Source organism: Convolutriloba macropyga, chromosome 8 (genome assembly GCF_964194025.1).
Source record: "Convolutriloba macropyga chromosome 8, txConMacr16.3, whole genome shotgun sequence".
Taxonomy (NCBI): domain Eukaryota; kingdom Metazoa; phylum Xenacoelomorpha; order Acoela; family Convolutidae; genus Convolutriloba; species Convolutriloba macropyga.
The window spans coordinates 61,870,492-61,896,488 of NC_134475.1; the positions used below are offsets into that span (position 1 = coordinate 61,870,492).

The window sequence follows — 25,997 nt, forward strand, 5'->3', positions numbered from 1 at the left end:
TATTGGACCTCATATTGGGCCGCAACCGTTATTGTACGATTATAGGAGGAATACTTTGAACTTAACATACATTCATGTTACCTAGTCAACATCTGATACAGAAAGCACTAAAAATGGGAATCGTTTCCGTGTGTGCCCCCCCCCCCCCCAGGTTAGTGGGCGCATATATATTATTTGCACCCACTAGACGCACGTGCCATGTTTCTACATAATGAGTTAATATGAAATGGCACGTGCTCTGCAACTGGGGGGGGGAGGGGGGCATAAAGTACTGGGGGAGCATAAAGTACATCGTTCTAATCACTATTTCAGGCTGGCAACGTGAAATTTTCAACGGTGGAGATTATAAGGGTGCAGTTAGAGTGGAACAAATAATGAAAATTGTACACTGGAGTGTACTGTATGATCTTAAGGACGTCAAATTTCCGACCTTTTCCGTTTTTGCCCCCCAGATTAGTGGGCGCATATTATTTGCACCCCACAGACGCACGTGCCATTTTTTTACATGATGATTTACTACGTTCTGGCACGTGCTCTGTAACTGGGGGACGCATAACGTACTGGGAGGGCACCAACGGAAAAGATTCGAAATTTTGTAGCTAGCTACCCTCTTTTTGAATGAGTCACAATTAGGATCTATTTTACGCGTTGAAAAGTGTACACTGGAGTGTAATGTATGTCCTGAAGGTTGTCAATTTTCTAGTTAATACTACGCTTGAATGGTTTTACTATTATTCATTAAGCGACCAATTGATCTCCAAAAAATAAAATATTTAAAGTTTGTTAAGTCTCGAACAGGTCTTATAAAACGGACAAGTGTTTGATTTTAAACATTTGAAATTAAAAGTTAATCCTAAATGAACAGTCTTTTTTTTGAAGAAATAATTTGCACGCACACAAATCAATTATCAAGGTTGATAACTTACTTGGATCGCGAGTCCGAATTTTATTGAACACCGATATAAAATTATACTTCTTCCGAAGTTAGATACATTAAAGTCTTTCAGAATTACCAATTCTGATTACTAAGTGTCTATTCACACATTGGAATTCAATTCTTAGGTTGTTCGAAGCCATAAAACCCGACTTTAATAGTTATCTCTCGTGTTCTGTTCTACCGCAAGTTCTTACCTCTTTTTCTGTTTTTCGTTTTTAGAAAACAGAACCCGGTTTTGGTAACCACAACCAAGATCAGGCATAATTATCTGATTCGTCACAGCAATCTGTGACACACGCACACAAGCTTCATTTTATTCAGCTTTCAAGTGAGTGAAACCGGTTTTATTCGGTTTTTTTACCAAGCCTAATTCGTTCACACCATTTCTGTATCTATTTAAAAAGTTAGATGACAAATGACAGTAGATCAGATTTTTCAGACAAAAGTCCAACTATCACTTTGTTGTTTCCAGGTGTAAGTCGTAATTTAGCAGTTCTAGTTTCCGCGTTTTGTAAAAACTTTAATCCGGTCTTCTTGTTCTAAGTTTCCTAGTTTAGCGCACGCATGGGGGGTTCGTTTTACCCGTGTACCCTATCTATTCTGTTTACCCCGCCCCCTGTTTAGTAGGCTGATATCTTTCACGCCCCGACGCGCGTGATATTTATAACAAACATATAAATTGCATCTGGGGTTCTTAAAAACACGGGGGGGGGGGGGGTGGTGGCAAAACAGAATAGATCCCAAATTTGTTTCATGCTTTAGAAGTTGAGTAAAAAGAGGTACGTAAATCTGAATTCACCCGCAATTACAAAACTATAAATAATCTCATTCAAACTGTACACATTAGGTATATTGGTATCATTAGACAGATATTTTAATTCAAGCAAATTGTGAAAAGTATGATTGAATGGGTTAAACTCACGACAGGTAAACAGCCACAGTATTTTTACGTCTGGTGAAGAATAACAGCATGATTTTGGTTATGGAAGCTGATGAACTGTTGACGGTTCTCAACCCAAAATTTTTTTTCCATAATTGCGACATAAGCCTCGTTAAGCTAAAAACGAAACACTGGATTGATACGGGGGTTCAGGGTTCCCACGGGGTCGTGCATCCACTAGTAGCCGCCGGATCTTCAGAAAATACACTTGTTTCACAGTTGAGCAAATCGTCAGTAGTCTCGTCAACGTCGGTTTGAGGTGTGGCCACCAACCCCAGGGTTTGATGCGTGAATCGGGGATCGGTTGGGTATCGCGGGAGGGGGAGAGAGAACCCTGGAAGAGATTTCAGATTGTGGACCCGCGCCTCCCCGCCCGCTACCACTCGCGTACTGGGATGTTGAAGTGACTGGTTTTTCCCTAAGTCCTGGGTATTCGAGCTCCCCCGTGGTGTTCGTTGGAATCCTGGATGACTCGTAGTTTCCGGTTGCCGAATTTTGGGAACCTGGGATCCGAGATAGGTCGAAGTTTCCAGACGTTGAGGATCCCGGGGTGATGTCCTGGAATCCTGATGCAGATGTATTTCTGGGATCTCGGGTCGGGGTTGAGACAACTCGGTTGTTGAGCGACGATGCTCCTGGTTGTAATGATAGGGGTAGCTGGAGCTGTTGGGTTGATGTTGGGGATAGTATTTGTTGATTGTTTCTTTCTCCTGAGTTTGATCTGTGCGGGTTGTTTCCGGATGCTGGAATGAGGAGGTTTGATCCCCCTGAGTTGGGCTTCGGAGGTGGGTATCTATTCGATGGACCATTGGGTAATCTAGTTGGGGGGTTGGTTCCATAGCCTAAAAGGAAGAAAACTTCTGAATTATTTTTAAACGAAAACTTAAAACATAACTATAAGTTAGTCAATTGCTCTAAAACTACTGCGAAATGGAGTAGATTATCCTCAGTTATAATTTCAAGTACTGGAAATGAAACTATAACACCTGCTGACCATAGAAAATTTTGAGTTTGGTTGATAATCAGTCCAAAAAACTAATCTCATGTTGCAAAAAGTACCAAAAGGATAAGTACCAATAAATCTTTCAAAATCCTTAAAAAGCACGGCTGTCTTGAAATAACCTGACTGTCTTGATTCCTTTTGAAAGGCAACCGATATTGGCAGGAATCGTGCAAGGGTTACATATGAGTTCTAATTGACCACTATCCAACTAAAGGCGACTATAAAATAAATCAATTTTTGGCTTTATCTTTAAATTTGCCCTTTTAATAAAAGTATGAAAGTATGAAAGCTTCAAGTAGCCCCCAATAACTGCACCAAACTTCAAGCTGCGTTTTAGAGCAATTGGTAAAAACAAGGGTTGTGAACAGAAAGATCCCCTAGCCTCTGATTTTGTAAAGTTTGAACTGATAAAAGATGCGTGAAAGAACAAAGCAATGTATAAATCTTCCACATACTTACATCGTCAACAAGTTATAGCTCTGAAACACCCGACCATAAATTAACTCGCACTAACATCAAATAAAAAAGCAAATAAAATGCTTATTTTTTTCTACTATTTTTACCTTCTTCCAAAAATTTAAACATGCAAAGTGCACTCGTTTGACGTGAACACTCAATTGCAATTTTATAATTTTCTGCATTATGATCAACTGTTTCATTATTTTCGGTAATTTTCAATTTTTCCAGCGAGAGCAAGAGGGTATCTATAATGAATAAAAATATTAAAAGCCCCAGCAATTTGAACACTTCTTATGAAACACTCGTAGGAAACCATCTTCAAATTTTGCCGAAATCAGCACTCTTTGGTGTCGTAAAATAACAAAAAGACATCAATTTTGGTACTAATTTTGATTGAGAACTATAAAAATCATTTAAAAATCAAAACGGGTCTCTAAATTGTATGTAATAAAAACTTGACTTAAGTAGTAATAGGGTGAGCAAGTCTCCCCCGGGGGGGGGGGGGGGTTGGTGTAGACCCCATGTATTAGGATAGGGTATAGGAGTAATTTTTGAGAGAGGGTCTACACTAATGTTTTAAGATAGGGTATAGGCGTACATGTATTAAGATAGGTTATAGCGGCCGCCACGTATTAAGATTAGGAATATGCTCCGCCACGTATTAAGATTAGGAATAGCCGCCGCAACGTATAAAGATTAGGAATAGCCGCCGCAACGTATTAAGATTAGGAATAGCCGCCGCAACGTATTAAGATTAGGAATAGCCGCCGCAACGTATTAAGATTAGGAATAGCCGCCGCAACGTATTAAGATTAGGAATAGCCGCCGCAACGTATTAAGATTAGGAATAGCCGCCGCAACATATTAAGATTAAGTATAGGGACCAGGGTATTAGTAGTATAGTGTGAGTAGATCAGCCGCATTTTTGGGAGCCGGTCATTGGCTTTTCCGCGCAGGGAATTGTACAGGCGGGGAATTGAACAGGCAGCGCGCACGGGAATTATACAGGCGGGGAATTGTACAGGCAGCGCGCACGGGAATTGTACAGGCGGGGAATTGTACAGGCAGCGCGCACGGGAATTGTACAGGCGGGAAATTGTACGGGCAGCGGGAATTAACGGATAATTCCCCTCGCAGTAAATTTCAACATGTTTATTGGTATAACCAGCGCAATGTATTAAGATTAGGTATAGCCGCCGCAATGTATTAAGATTAGGTATAGCCGCCGCAATGTATTAAGGTCAGTTATATCCACTAAAATTGAGAAAATTGAAAATTTTTAAAAGAATGAATTATGAAGGTTCAAAAAGACAGACACAGTATTAATCAAGTACATTATAAGTAATTTTAAACACAACAGAGAGCGCTCACAATACGAAAATTGATTCAATAAATTACAAGTTCAGGGGTACAGTATGAATTCCATCAGATAACACTTTTCGTTTAGGATAAAAATATGAGAGTCCTTTCTTTGTTTGTTCATAGGTAGCGACACAGTGGTTGATTGTCCGAAATCCTCTATTTGTAGATGTTAAATTGATGATTTCTTCCATCACTCGCCGATATTTTTCCAATGGTCCATCTCCGGTCTCTTCCAATGTTCGTTTGTTCAGTCCTTTGCTGCTGAAGTTGTACTTATCCGATTTGGCATCGTAGCAACAATATGTTTTGCTACAGAGACAAATCATTTCAGTACATCTAAATTCTTCCTTGAACAGACCTGGTTCACGCTTATCGTGCTTTTTATGATTATCACAACAAGTTCTAGGGAAGAAATTTTGTACAGCATCAGCTTTGAAAGAATCATCACAATCGTGTTCCCTCAGAGTTTCCCAATCTGCTTTTTTAGATGGACGAATGCAATCGTACAAATTATCGTGCGCTAGAGCTAAGTATAAGGAGTCAGTGTCCATTTCTAACTCTTCGAATGTGTCGACATCGCAAAATTTATCAAAAAAATTGTAATAAAGCTCCAACATACGTAATTTTGCGTACTGAAGTATAAAAAAGCCTACTATTATCGGTTCACGGTGCTCAATTTTTGATTTTACAAGTTCAACTTCGTATAGTTCTTTTGACACACTGTTAAGTCTCTTAAACAATTTCCCGTTGATAGCTTTGTGTGTCTTTTCATCGTTCAAGAATTTTGTCTCTGTATGTCTGCTTCTGTCCATGATTTGGTAACCATAGGAACTATTCCCTAACAATTTCATTGTTTCTGCTACAACGCTTGATTCAGGATTTTCATCTCCAACTCTTCTAGCATCAACAACCGATTGGACAAAAATGTTGAAGCATTTTTTGGGTGAGTACTGAACGAAGCGATAAATTTTGGTGCATTTTAGCCCAAGACTAAGGTAAAAGTTGAGTAATGGTGTTATGACTGTTCCATTCTCCAACTTGAAGCTTAAAATTAACATGCGTTGCGGTTGCTTGAGTAAATCGTTATCAATTGCATAATCCCTCATATAATCACCAATATCTGCTTGACTAACATTAAAATTTTTAAAGATTGGTGGAATGTTCGAGAACTTGTATTTCAACCCATCTGGAACTTCGAGATCACACTGAACGTAACCAAATAGTTTATCTTCTCTTATTTTTGTAAGTAGAGATTCTTGAGTCAAAGGTAGCTTGAATGGGAAATTGTTTCTCACGTGAATTTTTACAGATTCATCACCTTTGACAGTTTCCCACCAGTTACATTCCCATATCTCAACAACTTTATATCCTTTGTTTCGCAAATAGTCTCGTCTTAGTTCATCGTATTCCCGTTTCTTTAGTCCTTTCTGAGTCTCTTCCTCTGACATGCTTGCTCTTGCTTCCTGACATTCACAAAAGTGAAAGTAACAACCCATTGCTTCAAAAATAGTTTTACAGTGAGCACAAAATCCGTCTACATTAAAACAATCAATTTTTTTCTGAGTTCCAGTTGTGTAGTAGCTTTCAATAGTGCAGTTAGGACGCTGAGATTGTAGGTACGACATAACCATGTTCTCAAATTTCCTCGATTTATTTTGTCTAGCTTTAAACTTCTGAGAGTCTGAATCAAACTCCCATCTAGTGTAAAGCCCAGTGGGCATTTCTTGACACATTGAGAAGGGGTAAAGTTGACTGGCGTCTATAACCACAATTGATTTGCAAATGTTTTCTTTGTTTCGAATGTAGGTTTGATCTACAATTGCTTTTCTAGTAAACACAATAGAGGGACCACCGGTCATATCTTCGCGTATTTTATCATGTAAATCTTTGTCTGCTTCAACGAAAGGATAGAATTTGCTATTAGTTGATTTGTGTAGACAAATATTTGCTAAATTAGGTAGTGTGCAACCCAATTTTAACATATCAATCCCTTTGTTATGATAGAATTCCATCATTTTCTGCATCGCTTCTAGTGTCGGGACAACATCTTTGTTATTATACCACCTGACAAAGTCTTGAAAAGTTGTCATTTGTTCGTGCTCCCACACACTTTCCAGGTAATTGTAGTTGTCGAATCCCGAGGGGGGCACTACCTTCAACCTAAGTTTTTTCAGAGCCTCCTGTTGGGAAAGTCCACTATTCAACAATTTTGTGAAATCCGCAAATTCTTTTTCCAAGGGATTGCGATCTCTCAACTTACTAAAGAAACATTCGTAAGGGGGTAGGAAAGTTACATCCAATTTGTTTGGTGAGTCGAACCATTCATAAGGGAAAAATCCTTTGGTCTCATTTGTCTTGTAAGCTTTGAGGAACGAATCTAGTGATGTTGTTCCACCAAGAAAGTTTAGAATATCGAGAAACTGAACATCGCCAAATTTAAAGGATACAAAATGATTAGCCTTTTTAATAACCGTTGGTTGAATATCGCGCTCGTGAATGAGGTAGGGTAGTAAATAAGACTTGACAAGATTCAGATCATATTTCCCGCTGTTGAATCCAAATACAGGTAAAATGCTGACATAACGTTCAAAATGTTGTTGTAGTTCGAGAAGTTGATTTTTCTGAATTTGGAGGAATTGAGTCGACATATCAATTTCTTCTTCTTCGATATATTGAAATTCAAACATTGGAGTACTCTCATCTTTCCTTCCATTTAGCTTCTCGAAAATAGAACTTACTCTGTTTTTAATTGCATTTTCAATTGAGGAAAATTTTTGCAACATTTCTGCTTTACTTCTGCTAGCTAGTTCTTCTAATGCTTCAACAAAAGCTACAATCAGTGTCTTGGGGTCTCTGTTGCAAAGGAAAAAAGGTTCTTGTAATAAATTAGAGGAAATTGACACAGATATTGGTTCATGTTTTCCTATCCAAGTAGTTGTATTGGTATTTTAGTTCATTAGATGGAACGCAGATTGATTCGAAGTCAAATACAGCCAAGTTTTTGAACAGTTTTTGTTTTTCCTCATATCCAATTCAGAAACCGTTAAGTTTATCGAACAAAGTTTCTCTCAAAGTGTAAACACTCTTCGGATAAATGTGCTGTATCCTATCTTTACAAGATTTCACGTGACGGTGGAAATTACCAGCACGCTTAATAAAGGTATCACAATTAGGACAGCGGAATCGTTTGAAAAACGTGTTGATATCATCAACATAGCAAATGTGGTTGTTGTAGCGCAGTAGATTAATGTTGTTCTCGTACATCTCAATACTTCTTCTGGCAAGTTCACCTACAAAATCCCCGTCCTCAATGTCAATATCATAAATGAAAATGTTGTGTTTTATAGCGTTTTCAACAAACACAAGGTGATCCATTGACACTCTAAAGTTAATTGCGTCATGACCAGACTCGTGGAGAAAGTCACTGAACAACTTAGCTGCGTTTGTTTACAGCTCAGCTGATCCATACAACCACAGCTCTAAACAAGCAAAGGTAGTCCTTGTAGGTTTCTCCGTATCCATTCGTAACAAGACAATTTACATCGTTTCTCCTCAACAACTGTTCAGGTATAACAGCATCTAAACATCCCATTGGGATATTGTTGAGAAGAGCACAAAAACTGTTACATTCGTAGTTAGTGCATACCGCCATTTTGTGTTTGCCCTTTCTTGAGCACAAGTCTCAATCAAATCCAATTTCTCTACTCTATCCTGAAGTGAGACTAAGTCTCCCTTAGAACAAAGTAATTGAGACTTCTCAAAGAAGGTGTTGTTCTCATAAGCATAAAAGTATCGATATTCGTCTGTGTCAACATTTCGTAAAATAAATCCCAGGGATAAATTTATTTTTGCAGCACAGTTAAGCTTTTCAAACACTTCCTTCAGTTTTTCATTAATTTCGCTGGGATCAAGTCTCGACAATTTAAAATTGAATACTCTATGTCTCCCAATCTCCATCTCAGTATTGTCAAAGAAGTGTTGACAGGCACTAAGTTCCTGCTGTAACTGTTCGTTATTCCTATCCAATTCTTCCGATTCTAGTACTTTTTTCAAGCTTTCGCTGGATTTGGTTCCAATTTTGGTCGATGTTCCGTGTTTCCGTCTCTTATGTTGTTGAAGAGAATAAAAACTTGGAAATTCCTCCAAGCATACAGTGCACACTGTACTAAGCTTCTTTTCTTGAGGAGCGTGATGCTTAGCAAGGTGGTAGTTCAAGTCCTCTTTCCTCTTTGTGTAGAAACGTGGACACTTGGGACATTTTAAAGTCCCACTATCACACGATTTTTTGTGTCGAGCCATTTGCTGCTTGACAACCATTTTCTCGCACTTTGCGCATTTGACAGGTAGATTTCTATCAAGAGAAGGAATTGTATTGTTGTGATCCAAAATGAATTGAATAAATTTTAAATATATTGCCGAGCAACTGTATCTGATAACAAAGTGAGAATGAATACAGTTTTTGGTTTTTTAGTTAGAATAACTTTTATGACTAATTATTTCCATATAAGGAAATGACGTAATTTCTATTTTTAGTAACATTAAGCAATACGAAAGTTCAAGAACTTCCTACGAAGCAGTCACAGTGTTACATTGTACATTGTATTTAAATCCAGAAAACATCAAAAATGTGTAACCTTATTCCTTGGAGGAAAATCGGAAATCTTAAATTATATTTATTTGTCATATTGCTGATTTGTGTTACTTTTTTTACAAAACAATACTATTCATCCCAAAACAGACTTCTTAACAAAATCTATCTGTCAGATGTTTGCTCACTTAGAGAATACAAATATTATTGTAAACAAACTAATTTTGTAATTTCATCGATAAAACACTAAATGTGTTTTTACAATAATATTAAAACATTAGAGAAGAAAACTCCTACTTTAATTGAAGATAACTTATATACAATTGACGTTAACGTGATTATTTTACAAACTACAAACCAATCAAGTTTTAGTATTAAGAAACTTGTTGTAAAAGTTAATGATATCGTTTTGCTTATCTCATTCTCTCTTTTAACATTTTTTTATTTTAATAGATTAATACGTGAAATTTTACTCATTTGTGAAACATGTTGATCAAAAACCACTTACAAATATTGAAGATGATTTACAAGAGAAAAGAAGGTATACCTGATTCATACAAAATTGACGAAATTGATGTAGATTCATACTTTTTTACAATTTTTTGGACATTTTCACAAAATCCAACAGAATAATCCGATTTAGTAAAGGACTTGAGGATGCAACGTTCTCTATTAAAAAATTTGAATATGGGGAGTTTATTGCGAAACAGTCTTTCGATTTATCCTCAGAATTGCATGTAAGCAAATACGAATTGTTGTTCATTTTGAACTCCGTCCCCGATATATTGGAACAGTACAGAAATATTTCACAAACAAACTTTGTTCCTCTCCCAGAACCAATAACAATAACTTCTTCACTACAGAGTGCTTTGTACTTCCATTATTACAACGACTACAATGCCGTGGGAGTACTGATCAGGTTCGGAATTCGTTTACCTAACGCATTTATACAGAAATTTGATTCCAAAAATGGAACATTTTCCGAGATTGATCTGAAATTTGACGAATTGGAAAAAATTTATCAAAGCTTGACTTTTTTGGTAAATTATGTCACTTCATTTCAACTTAAATAGACCATTTTAGGTAAAAGCATAGTCGGAAACCTGTATGTATCCTTCACTTCCTACCTTGTTAGAAAATTTTACCCAAATTTGGATTTGAATTTCAGTTCGTCCAGAAATTTCAAGCTAAACGTCACTTTTTCTCATAAAATCTTCCATCTTTGGTTACTGTTGTCTGATTGGACAGAGCACACTATATATAGAGGTTGTTGATTTTGACATTATCATTTGACCCAACTTCTCTGAAAACATCACTACTTTCTCACATTATACTAACTACTCCTCAACATTTTATCCTGCTATCGAGCTCCAACATTCACTTTCTTCTTGTTTAAAAATACTTACTTTAGTTCTAACTTTTGTTTAAATCTAATTTATATATCCTGTTCCCTTCCTAAAAAGGAAATTTGCTGCATTATAACTTTCTCTCCACTGATTGCTTTTATCACGTTCTCGACAAGAATCTTTTCATCCATTCTCATCACTTTCTAACAAAAACCTCTTCTATCATTTATTCCAAAATGGAGTTCACCGTTCAAAATAATAACCTTCTGTACTCATTTTCTTTTACTGAGGATATTGCTCGGATAGGAGTTCGAGATTTATCAAACGGACTGTATGAGTCTCTGATCACTTTACCTATTACTGTGTGGCACATTATTGAGCACCAGCGACAACAGTTTGATACATATCATCAGGGACAGGTCCCAATCACAGAGAATCAGCTCGGAACTCACGCGATGGGACACGAAGTTGCTGTTGTCAGTGGACACCACGTTAATGGATCTGATTTTCCTGTCAACTACGTAGCTGGAAATATTCAGTACACATTTCCTTGGGAGGAAGGGCAAATTCCAAACAGTTGGTTCACTACACCGGATGTAAGTGAGGTATCAGGCCCGGAGGTGGAAAAACACCTTCTCCAAATAGCTTCAAGAGCTCATAGTAGAGAACATAGCGAGTTGAGTATCGATACTAGTACCGCCACGTCATTTAACGATCTGGAAAACTTTGATCCAGCGCAGTACTATGGATCTACTGACATGTCAACTACACCCTCGATGACAACCCCATCGATTGAGGAAGGAACAGCTCACAACCCTATCTTTTTGAGTGATGTACCTAATAACCCAGTCACTGTTCGACCAACTCAACTACCTGGTAGAATTTAGCGACAAAGAGGTTTCGGTAATGAAATTCAGAACTTACCAGAATATGTTATTGAAACTCTTTTCGAATGATTTCTATGTTCAATTTTGTAAACTATTTTGTATTTGTTCGTAAAAATAATAAAGTTTCTGAATATTTGGGTGTTTCGTATTAAATTTACATATTCAATTTTATAATTTTTTTTATAGTTTTCCAGAATAAAAGATTAACACGAAAGGTTACTTGATAATTTAGGTACTTGTTTATTATTGAAAATTTGTTTTTCGACAATTAGGAAAAATGCCGAATTTAATTTTGATATTTAAGAAAATTGTCGAATTTATTTTCGATATTTAACAAAAAATGTCGAGAAAAAATTCGATTTTTAAGAAAAAATTACTGTTACAAATCCGATTTTTAAGCTGCAAGAACAGATTCAAAACTTGTCATTTTAAAAATTATTAAAATTTATGTTTTTTGCTTAAAATCATACCGTAAAACTAAGAAAAATGAGAAAAAAATTGCACATTTTGCACGCACAGTTTGGTAACATTTTTGATTTTTAACGAAAAATCTGAGGTTCTATTTTTGACTTTTAACAAAAAATGTTGTGTGAAAATTCGACATTTAACAAACAAATCGACTGCAAATTTCGACTTTTAGAATATACACTAATAATTAAACATTTTAGTACAAACACTTTATTACTTTCTAACTTCAAAGTACAACATGGGGTTATCAATTATTCCATGACCATCTAGTAAACAATCAACAATTTTTATTATTTCACTCTCATACTTTGAGTTCTTAAGTGACTGAATTCGGTCGAAGAAGGATGATCTCAATGTTTGTGTGCTTGCATTTCTTTGCTCAGCTCTCAGTAGATGTCTCTTGAACTTTTTTCTACTCAATATCTTCTTAGACACGCTGGGTAGATTTTCAACAAATTTGTTTTCCGAATTATGTTGTACCGCTCTCTTCAATTGGGTGAAAACAAGTCCTGCTTCTTCCTTTGTGTGACCAAAAAACTGATGTTTATATAAGGTGTATGAGCAGTCCACTGTCTGATAATGAAAAGATAAATCATCCAATTTTTGGAGTAAATCATTAATGGAAGATGAAATGAGAATTATGTGATAAGAACAATTTTTCAGAGGACAAAAAGTGTAATTGTGAGACGCAACAGAGTATTCACTAGTAAGCAAGTAAGGTTTATAATCCTTAACTGATACGCAAATGAACAAGGCTTTCTCACAAAATTTTTTATAAAAGTCAGGTAAAACTTGACACATAACTGCTGCCATTCTGTAACCACAGTGATTTTGGAGTGATTCTTTTAAACTACCGTATAAGGAAATAACGCAATTCAGTTCAAACGCAGCGAAAATTTCATTTGAAAAATTACACAGTTCAAGAGACAGCAACTCAGAAAAATCCGTTGTTTTACTTGTTCTAAATATTTCAAACACTATTACTCGCTAATGCAACACAGACGTGCTAAACATCAAGATAAATATGCTGCTCTAGTTCAAATGTTTGCTCAACTTAAAATTTCTGACTAAGTTTCCTTATAAGGAATTTTTGCAAAATGACGCAATTGAACTTTCCATATTTGGAAATGAAAGAAGGATGATGACATCATTACCAAATAAAGGTGATCGGAAACAATAGAGGAAGTAAAATTACAAGTCAAATCATTCAATTAAATTCTCTCTGTCACATTAAGTTGATAAAATGTCTCTCTCTAAAGTCTCTCCGTTTTACTCGAGTGCTCCGTCTATGTTTACCGATTCTCAACCTAAAAATGGAACTGATTCGGTTCCATTTTATATAGACTTTGGTTCTAACCCAAAAAAATTTGGGAGATTTACTGTGTCCGACATTTTTAAAAACGGACAAAATTATTCCGAACCAACTTCCCAAGTCTTCAAAAAAGATAATTCTGGAACATTTGAGAAGTACCAACAACTTCGAATAGGAGATTACGAATTCAAGAAATTCTGTTTCCTCAAGAACAAAATCCTGGATGGGGAGTTGGAACTGAGTGAGCACCCGACTCAATTTGATAAGAACCCATGTATGGAGGATGTGCTGCAACGATGTCACAAAGTCAGAGAGGTCAGCATAGGACGAAATCGACGAATATATGTGACTTTCATTCAATACGTTCAGGAGAATCCAGCCTCCATTTATGTGCAGATTCGGCTCTTTCGTCGCAAGGAAAACAATGAGTTTAAGCATGTGACTTATGTCAGCTACACTTTGGACGAGTTCAAGGAACTGATTCAAAATTTGAATGACTTTTCTAACATTGAACAATGTACATTTCAATAATAATTGTTGTGTGATTTTGTAATATGTCTTTGTCTTCTCTACAATAAATTTTTCATTTTAAAAATCTTTGATCTGAGAATGAGTTGGGATATTGGTTGCTCAAGAAACATTTTTTTGAGTCCCAGAGACAAGTCAAAGGTTTTTCACGTTAGACTTCATTACGAACTTAAAAGATATTCCTATACTGTTCTTGAAGCTCAAAATTTTCCCAAATTAAAAAATTTGGACATAGAGTCCCAAATTTCAGTATTTAAGTGGGTTATTCACAACGGATTACGCAGAACAAGTCTTATATATCGTTCAGATGAACAACAAGTTACCATTTCACAACATCGTTGGAACGGATATCAGTGGAGTTTTCTGACAAATTTTGAATTAAAAAAAGAAGAGTACGAGAACTTACTAGAGCATCTCCCTACACTTTTATCTTATATTGAAAAGTTTAAGAAAACTTGCATTGACATGGATGAAGGAACGCAAAGTTGATGGATATTGTCATTCTTGTCAACATATTCAATTGCTACGGAAGCATCCTTTCAATGTTTCCCGAAAATGAAAAACGCAAAAACTGTTTTTTAGCGGCCTGTAAAATTTGGGACGAGAATATAAATTTGGAGGAAATTAACCAAAAATTTCCTCATGGAGGACTTATTGGTCATGGAAATTCCTTTTTAGATTTTTTCTTTGCTAGATTGAAAGTTTTTCGATTACATGCTATACTACACGATTCTGCTGGAGCGGTTAAAGCAACTACAAACAAGGGACCAGGATACTGTTACATGTTACCAAATTTTCCAAGCTCATGTTTCTTGGGACATTTAACTGGGTTAATCTTTTGTGTCTTTATTAAATTTTATTATCCTCAAATTTTCAAAATGCTAGACTGCTAATCATTTTTGTAATAATTCAACCTAGAAAAAAGAATGTCTCTCGTTGTGTTTGATATTGAGTGCTTGGAAGAGAAAATTGTCAAGGAGTTGGGTGTTTTCAAGGATGGAATTGTATTGGGATACAGTTTCCTCCCACCCAAAGACTATAAACCTACTTTTCAAGCAAAGTGGAACACTAAAAATTTACATGGGATTAATTGGAACAATGGAAAACTGGAATACACTGAGTTGTCATCAATCATTCACCAACATTGTTCACCTACAACAGAATACTTTGCAAAAAGGTTAGAGAAGTGTAATCTTCTCTCGAATTACTTGTGTAAAGATGTGGAGAATCTAGATGATCTTGGTTGTCCAAAAGTTTCCAAACTTCTCAATAACTCGGATACTGACTGAGATTGTAGCAATTATCCATATCGACACAAAAAGACATTTCACTGTGCAGAGAAGAAAGCTTATGCTTACGGAACTTGGACTCTGGATTTTTTTGATAACGTATAATATTTGTAATTTCTGTTTGTAATTTCTATTTGTATTTGTGATCGTTTTGTAATTTAATATTTTTATTTTACTACTTTTGAAATCAGAGAGAAGTTGCATTCCCAGTTCAAAAAATTGATTTTCCCTTAAAAATAAGGTATAAATGACCGAGCATACAGATAACGGTTTAAATTTAGTTAATTTTGTCTTTGGTGATAATAACCAGGAACGACAATCGTGGAAATGTTTTGGACAGACTTGTAATAGATCTCTGGTGGTTTTTTGTCCCAATTTTTTGTTATTTTGTTAATATTAGCGTGCTGTATAGTAAGAATAACTCTCGCCGAAACCTGTGAAGAAACAACAGTTTGGATTGCTATCTTATCTAGTACAGTCGGTTATATTTTACCTTCTCCTTAACTATGAACAAAATAATTTCTACTAAGGAACGCATTTTTATTTCATTGGTGGGACCAAGCGGGTCTGGAAAATCTCATCTTATCCATGATTGACTAATTATTAGAACTTTTCAACCCGATTTGGATAAAATTTACTATTTTTATCAACATTATCAATCACTTTACGGTCTAATGTCCAAAAACATTAAGAACATTCATTTTATTCAAGGAGTTGACTTTGAGTTCATTCAGAGTCTACCCAATAATGGAACAAAGTATTTGCTGATTTTTGATGATTCTTGTAAAGAAATCTCAAGTTCGAAAGAATTTGTCAAAATCGCGACAGCTGGAAGACACAAAGGTCTTAGTACAATATATATAAAGCATAATCTTTTTCATCAGAGTAGGTTGGGAAGAGATATTGAGTTACAAAATACTCATATAGTTTTATTCAAGTCTCCTAGAGATGTTCTCCAGATTAACACTCTTAGTCAACAGCTCGGGTTAGGATCACAATTAAAAGATTGGTATACAAAAGCTACTTCAATCCCGTATGGTCACTTACTCATTGATCTAACTCCAAAAACAGTCGACTCTCTTAGATTTTGCAGAAATAGTGGTTCTATTCCCACTATTTTTTTTCTCCCTAAAACGAAACAAGAGATTACTTTTTTGAACGATGAACACACAACATCTCTCTACGCTGATAACGTTCCAAACGTATTCCCAGAACTTCAAGAAAACGTTCCTAAGAAATTGTCCAAAAGATTTCATTCAGTTTCTAAACGAATGCATAGTAAACCTTCTCGGGGGACAACTACAGGAAATACAAAAACAAGACGTAATAAAGTACAGAGACGAAATTCATCAACTCGTGCTAAAAAGAACCGGAATAAATAAAAGAAGAGCAATTTTAAGTTCACGAAAAGGAATAGAGCTCATATCAATTTTGACACCATCTATCATTAATCGATTGTCTTGAAATGGAACAGTTTGTTTTGATTCCTCAACACATTTACGAACAAAAATTCAAATTAGAAGTTAAAAAGTTGGACACTTTTGAGCAGAAACCAGTTTCTGTCCCAACACATTTGAACCCTAATTACAAGGAAATCAGCAACAAAACCAGATCTTTAAAGAACGAATCAATTGTAGATCAAATTTTGAATTCACCGCGAGTCAAGCTATCTCTCAACGACACAATTTTATTAGATGGAAGAGATACAGAAGTAGCTTTTGCAGATTTTATTTTTGCATTAAAAAGAAAGAACGTTGATTTTCCCGACATATATTACACAATACTTGATGCTACCGGAATAAATCCGCAAAAAGTAATAAACAAAGATGCCAAAAGCAAAGACAGAGGGAGCTGGATTCCTTTCAAAATCTGAAAAAGCCAAGCTACAAAGGCTGTATAGAGATGGAAAAGCCGCATATGGATCAATCAAAAATCTACAAAAGGCAAGTGGGTTATCCAAAAAGAAAGTTGCCTACTTTCTACACAGTAAAGAGTCCTACACAAAGTATCGTCATGCAACACAACATTTCAAAAGATTACCAGCATTTGCTAAGCGAATCAATGAGATCTGGTGTCTCGATCTAGCTTTTATGGATAAATTATCGGATACTAATAATGGAGTGAAATATTTATTAGTATGTGTTGACGTCTTTTCTCGCTTTGTTCGTGTGCAACCAATGAAGTCAAAGTACTCTACCGATGCAGTTGTAGCTTTCAAAAAAATGTTGCGTAAAAAAAGTATGCCAGCGAAAGTATGGGTTGACCAGGGAACAGAGTTTAGTGGTGAGTTTCGAAAGTTTTGTATGGACAAGAAAGTTAAAATTTACTCTACTAGAAGTGAAACGAAAGCTGCTGTAGCAGAACGAGCCATAAAATCTCTGAAAAACATTATTTATTGCTATATGGAAGAAAATGGTGACAAATACATGAGAAAAATGGATTCCTTTGTCAAAACTATGAACACGAGAGTTAATCGCTCAACAGGTAAAGCTCCAAAAAAATGTAACAAACAAAGACTCTTTGTCAATTTTTTACAGAAACCCAATTAACCAATATAAACGACCACGTTTTAAAGTGGGTGAAAATGTTCGTATATCAAAAAAAGATATTCCATTCAGAAAAGGTTATAAATCACAGTTCACAAATGAAATATTCAAAATTGTTAAAGTTGCTACTTTTAAACCGCCAACCTATAACCTCTGTGGAGAACAAGGTGATGAAATTCTAGGTAAATTTTATGAACAAGAGCTTTCAAAGTGTATCATTTAAAGATGAGTTCTTTCACTGTTGAGTTGGTTTCCAATGCGTCATTTGATTGTTACCCAAACAATACACTAAGTTCTTTCACGAATTTTCTACCTGAACAAATTAATCTTGATGGAGAATGGGAGGTAGCGATAACAGAACTGTCGTATCCTTCCTTGTACCAAAACATAACAGAGGGTAAATTCTTCTATCTAGATGAAGCAACACCAGATACAAAACCGTCGGATTATTACACACTTGATCCAGGTCTATACCCCTCGATCTCTGATATTGTCAATGAAATGAATAGAAAAATTCAGGAACGTGAAAAATATGAAAAAACGCCCATCAAGTAACACGTTAACAAAATTACACAGCGAATTTCTTTGAGTCTTCAAAATCAGAACTCTTTATTTGTTATTTTTAGTGCCGATCTTTGTCATGTCTTTGGATGCGAAGAAGCTGTTTATGGTATGGGTGTATTCATGAGTGGTGGTGGTCCACATTTTCCCAAGTTTCCTTATGACATTGTACGAATACACACCTTAATGATATATAGTGATATTGTTGAATACAATATTGTGGGTGATACAAAAGCTGCTCTTTTACGATGCATTCCGTTTATATCAAAAGTTAAGAATGGAGATATCATCTCAACGGGACAATACATGAATTATCAAAACTTTCCAAACTTACAATTTAAAAAAATTCTAAAAAACTCATTCCACAGCATAAAACTCGAGCTCCGGGACTCTTATGGTGAAAAAGTTCCTTTCAACTCTGTTGGTGTGACAAGAGCGGTACTAATGTTTAGAAAAACTTCTGACAATCATTTTTAGATTTAAAGTTGAAGAAAATGGTTGCTGATAGTGATTTACCGTATTTTCGTGGTTATTCAAGACAGAGGGGAAGAGGATTCGGAGCGTTAGCACAAACAATTGGGAGGACAGCTATTCCATTCTTGAGGAGATATGTTGTCCCAGCAGCAAAAAGAGTTGGTGCTGATTTGCTTGATATAGCTGCACCAGAAATTGGAAATGTTCTAACTGGAAAGAAAAAATTCAAATCTGTGGCTGCAGAAGTTGGAAAGAAAACATTACGTAAACAGCTAGGTGGTGGAAAAATTAGGAAACGCCGCATAATTCGAAGAATTCCCCCAAAAACCAGTCGACGTCGTCGAACTAGAAGAGATATTTTTTCTAAGCTAAAATGAATACTAGATCAACAAACGATAGCAACTTTCGTTATGGTCACTTTACGAACTCTTGCTCGGAGATTTTTGACAAAATTCCTGTTTTGGAACCAATTGAATCTTCTCACGTTCAAGAAGTTTATCCCAGTACTTCATTGGATGAAAGCAGCATTGAGTTCGAGTTTGAAACAGATAGAAGCATATATCTTGATATGAGAGATATCCACCTTCAAATCAAAGTTGGTTTACAAAAGGGAAGATTGTTTGATGACTTTATGAAAAAAGACGAGCATGGAAAAGCAGATATGGGAATGTCTTTCACAGATGATGATTTACATTATCTAACTCACGTCAACAATTTATTGCACTCGCTCTTCTCCAACTGTGAGGTGTATCTGAACAATCAACAGGTTTACAACTCAAATGGTCTCTAAGGACACAAAGCTTTAATTTCCAATGAATTTAACGCTTCCACAAGAAATAATGAAGGTATTTTGGCTTGTCATGGCTATGAATTTGAAAAAGAACCCAGCGATTTTGAGAAAAGCCCTTTTATAGATCGAGAGGAAGAACTTTTGCTGAAAAATGGAACTACTTATTACGGTAAATTAGCAATTGATTTGTTCCAATGTGAAAAGTTACTGCTTCCAAATACAAAAGTTAGACTGAAATTGATTCGTGCAAGACCCAATTTTTACATGATCTCCTACAATCCTCACGTCTCCCCTAAAGTTCTTGACTGTTCCCTGTTTACAAGACGTGTTGTTGTTAACGAAGTGTATCACAAGACTATCAAATATCAATTAACTCATCAACCTGCTTGTAACAACTTTATGGAAACAATTGCACGCACATTTATTATTCCTTCAGGACAGAACCAGTTTATTCAGGAAAATGTTTTAAACAATGCTCCAATCAGAAGAGTAGCTATTGCGATGAACACAAATTCAGCATTCACAGGACATTTTCAAGAAAATCCTTTCCATTATCAGAAATTTGGTTTACGAGAACTAAGAATTGTTCGAGGAGGTAGAGCTATAGTATCAGTTGATACAACCAATGACTGTAGGGCATATGTAGCAACAATGAAAGCAATGAATTTTAACGAAGAGATTCCCGCGTTACCACATAATCTATTTCAGAACCATTACGTGCTTGTATTTGATCTCACTTCACTTCAAGATGCTGGAGAAAGTATTCATTATCCTGAGCTCAGCGGTGAAAGTATCCGATTAGAAATGTTTTTCGACCGCCCGCTAAGAAGCGTGACAGAATTAATAGTTCTAGGAGAAAGGATGTCCACTGTTAAAATTGATCAGTTCGGAACGGTTGCTAAAAATGTCTGAAGATTTTTGCGTTTACGAAAATTTTTTCATATTTTTTTCAGTTTTTTATGGGTTTTACATCATTGCTTTCTGCATTGGAACATTTTTGGGTTATATATTATCGTCACCCAGTTGCCATTCTCTTCACCAAATAATTTCTTAAAATGGACGTTAACTGGGGGCGAACTAATTCAAACTTTTTTGTTTACGTTCCTCTCCTAATTTTTCTGGTACTTCTTTTTATAATTATTTTATTCTACCCCAAATTCCATAACAATTCTGTTGACAAAATTAAAAAGTCAAGCAACCTTTTATTAGAGCAAGGTAAAAAGTCCAATGATTGTTGCTTTTTTGAAGAGAATGAGTCTTTTCAGCTTGACTGTACAGTTAGAAATCCATGTGTTAGAAATCCATGGTACTTGCGAAATAAAGCAGAGAAAAATTGTTTGTCATGGATAACACTTCCCTAAGACAGATTATTGAACGAATCCCAGAACTCAAATACCGCTATATTGGATCGTTTCCAGCAGATTGTGTTCCAAGGCTACCCACATTCAGTTTTGCTATCATCAACACTTCTCCGAGCAGTGAAGCTGGAGAGCATTGGATAATGATTGCTCGACTCAATCGAACTTATTACTATGCTGATTCTTTGGCTCGTCCAATCACAAAATACAAATTTTTGAATAAAAAGTATCAGAAAATGATACAACAACCAGTTCAGAAAACTGATAATTTGTGTGGATTTTACACAATATTTGCAGCATTTCAACTATTTAAATTTTTTCAAACAAAACTGAACAAGGTTCATGACGTTCATGTTTTAAACTTTATAAGTAATTATATGTGAAATAGATAAATTTAATGTAAAATAAGTCGAAGTGTAATAAAGTCGACAGTAATTTTTTTTCTAAATTCCTTAATTCTTCGTTAGTTACTCAAATTTTTGTTGTCGACTTTATTAACTACTCGGCTAAATGTACTTTAAAACTCTTTTCTTTTGTACTGTCATCATGTAAACGTTTGATTAAATTTGTATTTGCATGTGCTTGATTTGTATTTTGTCTGTTATTTTGTACTTATTAATTCAATTTTTTTCTTTTATTTAACTTTTTTCCATGTTATGAGCGCGTAAAAGTCCACTAGTACTGTGACAATGCCAGATCAGCAAGAGGTAGTTTCGATCTACCGACCTCTGGGTTATGAGCCCAGCACGCTTCCGCTGCGCCATCTTGCTTCTTAGGGTCGGCGATACCTAATCTTAATACATTGCGGCGGCTATACCTAATCTTAATACATTGCGCTGGTTATACCAATAAACATGTTGAAATTTACTGCGAGGGAAATTATCCGTTAATTCGCGCTGCCCGTACAATTTCCCTCCTATACAATTCCCGTGCGCGCTGCCTGTAGAATTCCCCGCCTGTACAATTCCCGTGCGCGCTGCCTGTACAATTCCCCGCCTGTACAATTCCCGTGCGCGCTGCCTGTTCAATTCCCCGCCTGTACAATTCCCTGCGCGGAAAGGCCAATGACCGGCTCCCAAAAATGCGGCTGATCTACTCACAGTATACTACTAATATCCTGATCCCTATACTTAATCTTAATACGTTGCGGCGGCTATTCCTAATCTTAATACGTTGCGGCGGCTATTCCTAATCTTAATACGTTGCGGCGGCTATTCCTAATCTTAATACGTTGCGGCGGCTATTCCTAATCTTAATACGTTGCGGCGGCTATTCCTAATCTTAATACGTTGCGGCGGCTATTCCTAATCTTAATACGTTGCGGCGGCTGTTCCTAATCTTAACACGTGGCGGAGCATATTCCTAATCTTAATACGTGGCGGCCGCTATAACCTATCTTAATACATGTACGCCTATACCCTATCTTAATACATTAGTGTAGACCCTCTCTCAAAAATTACTCCTATACCCTATCTTAATACATGGGGTCTACAACCCCCCCCCCCCCGGGAGACTTGCTCACCCTATTACTACTGACCTACTTATTTGTTTTCAAGCAAAAGTGAGAAAAATAAATAGCGACTAATTCATATTTCTTTTTTTTCTTAGTATTGTTAATCTCGGAAACAGTAATGATTGATTTTCGAAGTCAGAATATTTTAAATCCTAAAATTATAGACACAAAGAGGAGGCTTTTTTTATATTTACTATATAAAAATTTGAAAAAGTGCATGAAGTCAAAATTTTTTTGTTTTTATTTGTTATTACAATCCGTTGGCAAAATGAGGAAGTCTTGCGCAGTTACAATACTCAATAGCTGTATCAACTTTTTGAGAAAAAATATTCAATTTCTTTTTAATTTTTTACTGACAATTAATTACAGAACCTTAAACACCATTTTTTTCCCGATTATGACTTTGGTTTTTAACACGATTTGACTAAACAAAAATTTCTCATTTTTTAATCTTGTAACTTATTGCTTTTGTGTTATCTTTTGAGTACTTTGTCATGTCTTTGGAAAAATACTGAAAAATGCATAAGACTTTGGGTAATCTTTTGAGCTCCTAAATTTTCCAAAATTTTTCCCATATGTCAGACATCGACCAAAAATTATGCCATTTTACCTTTGGTTTTGTTGTTTCTGAAGATCTTTATGTTCTAACTTTTAGAAATTGGATGCCACAGTGGTTGTTCTGCTTCCTCTTTAAAAAAACATTGATCTCCATTAACTCTGGGAAGGGTTCTAAAAACATCTTCCGTTTCAAGAAATAAATTGCTCCCCAGACTTTCGGTATTTGAAAAACCTGTGAAAATTCAACTTGTCAAAAATTTGGAGAGACATAAACAAAAAAATTATTACCTAAAATTTTGGAAAAATACTGCTTAATGAAAAGATGGCGATGTTTTCGATTGTCACGGTGCAAAAGATGACAAACTATGGCATTCATTGCAACTGTACGGTGTCGTTACGTCAACTTAGCGCATAATTTGTACAGTAATCTCTGATTATAGTTTCTCACGTTTAAAAACCGACAAAAACCGATGCTTCCTATCTTTAACATCGATTAGAGCTGACTCTTGAAACCTTTAGCATCAATAATAATGATCGTTTCTTAATGAAAAAATATAAGGTTTTTGGTCTGTTTTTGATAAGCAAAACCGACAAAAAATGACGATTTTTCACATTTAAAAATCGAAAAATGTCAACGCGAGTTACCATAACGTCAAAAATTTAATGCGCAATAATTGAGAAAAAAATGCGTAATAATTGTGAAATGAAAAATGCTTCGGAAGAATTCAGAAACGAAAAAAATTAGGGTTCGTTAATTGATAAAGACTGTGATCTGTGATTCGATGAATGATGTGAGCGGCAGTGATTGCCATTCTAGAGAACAACAAATATTTATTACAATAAAATTTTTTTACCAGATTTTTTTTTGATTTACACAAAGTGAGGATATTCACTGCTACCATGATTTCTAAGAGTACCTCAAAGAGTTTGAATCTGAATCAAATAGAGTATGATAATCAGCTGCTGTTGATCATTTGAACGCTCTCATTGAAAACCAAATTTGCATTCAAGTGATTGGTCGTTCGAGCCTCGCAGGTTGCATTGAACCATTCTACTTAAAAAAACCGCCAAATATCACCGAAAGTTTTTTTACAGCAAAAACTCCTGAATGAGGACTTCATTTTGTGAATTTTTGCCGTTAGTTTTTGGCAAAGAAATGAAAATAAGGGTAGCCGAAACAAGAAATTATTTGTCATCAACACGGTATAATTAGGCACATGCGCAGTATATAATCATTGCGAGCCAGCGCTCCTAAAAACAATACCTTTTGGTTCTTTTTTCCTCTTCAATTCCTCAGGACATATCTTGAGACATGTTAAAATGATAGTAAAATTGGCGTAGCCATGGTAGTACAAGATAACATTTTTTTCAGAATCATGATTACATTACGTTGCAAAAAGTACTTTTTCACTAGTCACTTCAATTGAATTTGTCATTGTTGTTCACGACTGCTCTGAACAGCGCGTTAATTGGGCATAAATCAAAGATATCCTAATTTATAAACTTTTGCATAAAATTCTCTCGAATTACTCTAATCGCGGTTTAAGATGACGGATTACAAACTAGCTTTCGTCGACAAAATATCTTTTGAAAAAAAAAATGATTTCAAAGCGTTTCTTAGGTACTAAAAAAGAAATTCGGGAAATTATTTTAATCTAATTGATGCTTTTTTTCACTGTTGTCTCCAGAAGCCTAAAAGTGTGCGTTTTGTGTGAAAAAAGTACATTTTGCAATGAAATGAAAGATCTTACAAGGTAACAATGTGGTCTCGCTTTGGGAATTTCAAGAAAAAAATGCAAATTGCAAATTGAATGTGTCTTCTGTGAATAAGTGCAATAGATAATAAGACTGTGAATGGCTGCAACTTTGAGGGTGAGAGGACTGTTGTCTCAGCAAGCGAGGGAAACAAACCTTTTCCTTCCACTCCCCCCCCCCCCCCCCCCCATAATATCCCTCTAAAAATCGGTGAGATTTGAAATAATATTGTTTTCAGTTCTCGCCTTCAGCTGAAATCTTTCCGTACATCGCTCTGCAAAATGTTATTATCCACATTGGGGTAGTTAGAAAATGACGCAACACGGTGGTGGGGGGGGGGGGGGGTTGAGGAAGGAAAAAATTTATATGGATTGACAGCTCAACCGGGCACGACATGCAATGTTGCAATTTTGTTACCTTTGTAGGAAGATTTAGAATGCTGCAAAATGTAAATAATTAGAAGAAATGATCCTCATCTTTAATAGTTTCAGAAAATATAAATTTCATCTGTTCAATAAAAAATTAAACTAATTTAATATGCTAGATTGATAACTGTTTAGTTACTCAGTAACCTAAATAGTAACCTATTTAGTTACTCAGACTTTTTGGGTCAAAAATCTACAGAGCTCTTGAAACTTTGACAATTTCACAAGAGTGAGGTATTTTACAACTCTAATCAAAATGATTGCTGATAAATAAAGATATCGATCAGCCAAAACTTGGTTGGCAAAAAAGTCGGGCCAGTGTAAAGTTCCTATAAAATTGGACGGTTGGAACAAAATTGTTCTCTAGCAAAATGCAACGGTTTAATTGTACTTTACAGTACAAAAGAATTAAACCGTTGTATTTTTCTAGAGAACATTTTTGATCGAGCCGTCCAATTTTATTAGGGTGTTGGGAACTTCAAAGTGCCCCAACTTTTTTCCCAATCAAATTTTGGCTGATCGATATCTTTTGCGGAGAGATCCAAAATCTGTACCTTTGTAAAAGCTCTAGAAAACTGCATCGGTCGGTGGAACACTTTTTGATAGCCTCCTCCCACGATCACCATAATTTATAATACCATAATGGGAGGGTGTAATTTCGGGGGGGGGGGGGGGGTATAATGGGAAAAATACTCATATTTTAAAATTTTTTGGTTAAATTTGGAGCATAAATGCTTCTGTAAAATAGAAGACAGAGTAAATGAGGCTTACAGGTGGCAGTGGTGATTGGCTGCTGCGATTATGAGTGGAGTGAGGGTGGGAAGAAGGAGGGTGGAGGGTGGAAGAGGAAGATGAGGCGGATCTCCCGCCACCTCCACCCCTTCCGCCCACCGCACCA

At 35.9% G+C, this 25,997-nt stretch overlaps 1 protein-coding gene across 1 annotated transcript; it reads right to left on the minus strand.

Moving 5' to 3' along the window:
- Positions 1-1,713: 1,713 nt before the first annotated feature.
- Positions 1,714-25,996, minus strand: LOC142344904 (uncharacterized). The gene is made up of 3 exons (XM_075396959.1): positions 25,871-25,996; positions 25,092-25,113; positions 1,714-2,719 (listed from the first exon to the last, which is right to left on the minus strand). The coding sequence occupies exon 3, from the start codon at positions 2,714-2,716 to the stop codon at positions 2,027-2,029; it is 690 nt and encodes a 229-aa protein (XP_075253074.1). The 5' UTR covers positions 2,717-2,719; positions 25,092-25,113; positions 25,871-25,996; the 3' UTR covers positions 1,714-2,026.
- Position 25,997: the final 1 nt, after the last annotated feature.

Excerpts from the sequence above, each read along its gene's own strand:
- LOC142344904 (XM_075396959.1), bottom strand. The coding sequence starts at position 2,716 with ATGGAACCAACCCCCCAACTAGATTACCCAATGGTCCATCGAATAGAT.